This window comes from Austrofundulus limnaeus, unplaced genomic scaffold, assembly GCF_001266775.1.
Source record: "Austrofundulus limnaeus strain Quisiro unplaced genomic scaffold, Austrofundulus_limnaeus-1.0 Scaffold55, whole genome shotgun sequence".
In the NCBI taxonomy this organism is placed as follows: Eukaryota; Metazoa; Chordata; class Actinopteri; order Cyprinodontiformes; family Rivulidae; genus Austrofundulus; species Austrofundulus limnaeus.
Window position 1 is genome coordinate 1,389,875 of NW_013952457.1, and position 3,477 is coordinate 1,393,351.

The 3,477-nt window shown below is 38.1% G+C and overlaps 2 protein-coding genes across 2 annotated transcripts in view; one reads left to right on the plus strand and one right to left on the minus strand.

The window, feature by feature from the left end:
- endou (endonuclease, polyU-specific) overlaps nt 1-1,128 on the minus strand; it is a 4,952-nt gene extending 3,824 nt beyond the window's left edge. The window contains exons 1-3 of the mRNA XM_014009122.1: nt 1,065-1,128; nt 827-949; nt 587-709 (exon numbers count right to left, since the gene is read on the minus strand). Coding sequence (XP_013864576.1) covers nt 587-709; nt 827-949; nt 1,065-1,122 — 304 coding nt within the window. The 5' untranslated portion in view covers nt 1,123-1,128. The remainder of the gene's footprint in view (nt 1-586; nt 710-826; nt 950-1,064) is intronic.
- Nucleotides 1,129-2,255: 1,127 nt separating this feature from the next.
- The window catches only part of tsfm (Ts translation elongation factor, mitochondrial), a 5,564-nt gene continuing 4,342 nt past the window's right edge, over nt 2,256-3,477 (plus strand). Inside the window, exons 1-3 of the mRNA XM_014009123.1 lie at nt 2,256-2,378; nt 2,641-2,793; nt 2,880-3,008. Of these exons, the coding sequence (XP_013864577.1) occupies nt 2,331-2,378; nt 2,641-2,793; nt 2,880-3,008 (330 nt within the window). The 5' untranslated portion in view covers nt 2,256-2,330. The remainder of the gene's footprint in view (nt 2,379-2,640; nt 2,794-2,879; nt 3,009-3,477) is intronic.

Here is a 3,477-nt window from a genome sequence, read left to right on the forward strand (position 1 = left end):
AGTTAGTTAGTTAGTTAGTTAGTTAGTTAGTTAGTTAGTTAGTTAGTTAGTTAGTTTGCATTTTGTTAAAACACAGAAAATGATTCTGGCTAATAAACCAAACTGTTAAAAATATATTTTTGAGTTAAAAGTGCAGTGGTTTTCATTTGTTTATATTTCTGTTTAACAGATGACACATCATTATATGCTGTATGTTATCCATTTAGGTTGTATTTGGCCTAATTTTATCTTTGAGGGACCAAACATTTCTGTAATATGTCYAAACACATAAAAACTTATAATTTATTAAAGGTGGACAAAAAAGAAACATAACATAGTTTTCTGCCAATGCTATAGCACAAACTAAAAAAGAATTAGCAGTTTTGTCCTTCATTCAGCTGTTCCATAAATTGAAAATTTGTGTTTTCTGCAAAATCATTTGAACACTGGTTGTTGAATGACTTTGCTGCAATTTGCTAAAGGAGCTAAAATGAAGTTGTGAAAAAAGCAGAACAGTAGCTAAAAGTCAAAAGAAGCTAAATATCAGCTAAAATGACAAAGAAGCTTAAAGCAGCAAATGAAACAGTTGGTTTCACTGAAACATTACCGTCACAGAGGTCTGCATAGTCGCTGCAGCAGTTGTTGTACTGAGGGCACTTGGAGTTGCAGTGGCACTGGTTCTGGGAGTTGTAAGTCTCACCACATCTGTTTTTACAAGACAAGGCATCGGCTGGAATAAAGGAAAAATTCACATTATTATTGACATTTTTAATTATAATAGCAAGATATTTGTCAAATGTTTCTAGTATTTTTATTCTAAATCAAGCATTGTATTATTGCCACTCACCTTTGCATACTTCAGCGTAGTCKGAGCAGCAGTCATTGAACTTCTCACATGCTGGGTTGCACTGGCAGGAGAAATTAYTGTCAGTTCCATAACCACACCGACCCACACATGAATCCACACCGTCTGCACACAGAGGATTGGTGTTTCTCCCATGAACAATACCATAAAATTCTAAACCTAAAAATCAATCATTCTAAAATCCTTTTTGTTATTATATTGGGAAACAAAAGTCTCTTACTGCTATGTCCCTGACAGAGCAGGGCCACACCAAGTACRAGGACAGCACTGACTTTCATCTCGGATCAGGGGCAGCCTGAAACAAGGTGGGCTGAGCGTAATGACTTCCTTTATAAAGCAGCTTCTAGCCAATCCAGACGCAGCAACATGAAAKCAACCCAATCACAATCATGTTCTTTGACTTTGGCATGTCCGTTTGGACATGATTACTTGTCTGCTCCTGTTATAAAAGATTAAATGTTCCGTAAAGTGAGTGCATTTGGTTTCACAACAGTTGGCTCCTTTTAAACTAAACACAGGGAAAAATAAAGATAACAATATCAACGTATTCTAAGGGAAACTGCACACCTGCATGTGAGCCTTTACAGTAATAAGCTGCAAATACRGGCTCTAGCCTAATGTGTAGAAAAAAACTTATTTAAACTTACAATAAATCAAAAACATATTATGATTTTTTTTTAAATAATGCAATAACGTCTGTTGTATTTTTCCAAACAGTGTGACCAGATGTTGTATTTCTCAGGATCAGACACAAAGCTTACACTTCAGGGCCCTGATCACACTAAGGTCACGTGTTCCTGGGGAACTGTAAATATCCAGATCAAACATACAAATAATGCTCCAAAGCAAACCTTATGTGCTTTACAAGGTTCAAGACAGATGGAAACTTAACAATATTGACACGCTGAATTATTTTTAGTGAAGTTCCCAAACAAAATTTTCTACTTACCAGCAGAAGAAGATACAGGGTAAATATTGAGATTTGTTGCATGTGTAAGTAAATAGAAACGTGCAACATTTCCCCTAACTTTAAATTGATTTAGGTTTCAGTGGACAGTCATTAAAAGCAGTATGTTCAAAATAATAATAATAATGTTGTTGTTGTTGTTGTTGTTGTTGTTGTTGTTGTTGTTGTTGTTGTTGTTGTTGTTGTTAATAGCAGTAGCTTAACTTTAGAAGGAGTGTTTTATTTGGTTCTTTTTTCAGTCTTATAGTTTTGTCCTTTTTGTAAAAAAACAAACAAACATGAAAGTTCACATCAAAAGACATATTAATTTGATGTAGGCCTGATCATGTGATACATTGCAGAATGTGTACACAGCTTCTTGGTGACTGCAGCTCCCCTCCTGTCCTTCAGGTGGCGCTGAAGAAAGATGGTTTCCGTCGTTCTCAGCTTTTTGTCCCTGCACATCTTCCTTCCTTCACAGCGTGGATTTCAATGACATTCTTTGAGCTTTCATAAGACGGCTCTTTTCTCAGTTTAAACATGCATTTACAGTTTTTATTCAGAACAATTACAAAAGAAGCTTTAAAGGTTAGCAGACATTATTTTTTTTACATTTTGTATTTTCACTTAAAGTCTGAACCGTCCGACTTTGTTTAAATGTTGAATGACTTCTTTTTTTTTCACGGTCTTTCTGCTGTTTCTCTGGAGTAGCTGATTTTGCTGATTATGTTTGATGTTSTTTTCACCTACTTTAATAATTATTTTAGCCTGTTATTTATGTGTCTGTAAGCGGATTGTGTTTGGGCTGAAAAGGTTGGAATAGCGTTATTGTATTATCTATGTTCCTCAGGGCAACATTTGCCATCATGTGCAGTCATTACACACAGGATATCAGCTCCTGGCAGCAGACAAAGCCCTCCTGATGAAACTGAGGAAAAACACTGGCTACACGTTCATAAACTGCAAGAAAGCTTTGGAGAAGTTTGATAATGATATAGCTCAGGTAATCCTCCTTCAGTCTGCACTCATGTTCAGTTTTTATGCCTTTTTTAGTTACTAAAGTGTTCAAATAATTTGTCTCACATTCAGGCTGAAAGCTGGCTACATGAACAAGCTCAGAAAGAGGGCTGGAGCAAAGCAAACAAACTGGAGGGTCGAAAGGCCAGAGAAGGCCTGATTGGTCTGTTTGTAGGAGATAAAGTTGCAGCAATGGTGGAGGTGAGAATTTGCAGGGGCTTACTTGTATACTTTTCATTGGGGGGGAGGGGGGGTTGCAAAATATAAATATTTTTAGCTTTATATCATGTTATATCATTCTCTCATCTAAAACATACCCAGATCGTTGCTTTGACTCATTTATGCACGTTTGAGAAATCCTTGAATCCCCTGTGGTAGTGATGTGGAGCTGCCTAAACACTTGCTGGTGCAAAGCTCCGCCTATTTACACAAAGCTCCTCCCTGGAGCTCAGTCTGCAGCCGAGCTCCCACCTCACAGAGCACCACTCCCCCGACCTAAACACTTGCTGGTGCAAAGCTCCGCCTATTTACACAAAGCTCCTCCCTGGAGCTCAGTCTGCAGCCGAGCTCCCACCTCACAGAGCACCACTCCCCCGACCTAAACACTTGCTGGTGCAAAGCTCCGCCTATTTACACAAAGCTCCTCCCTGGAGCTCAGTCTGCAGCCGAG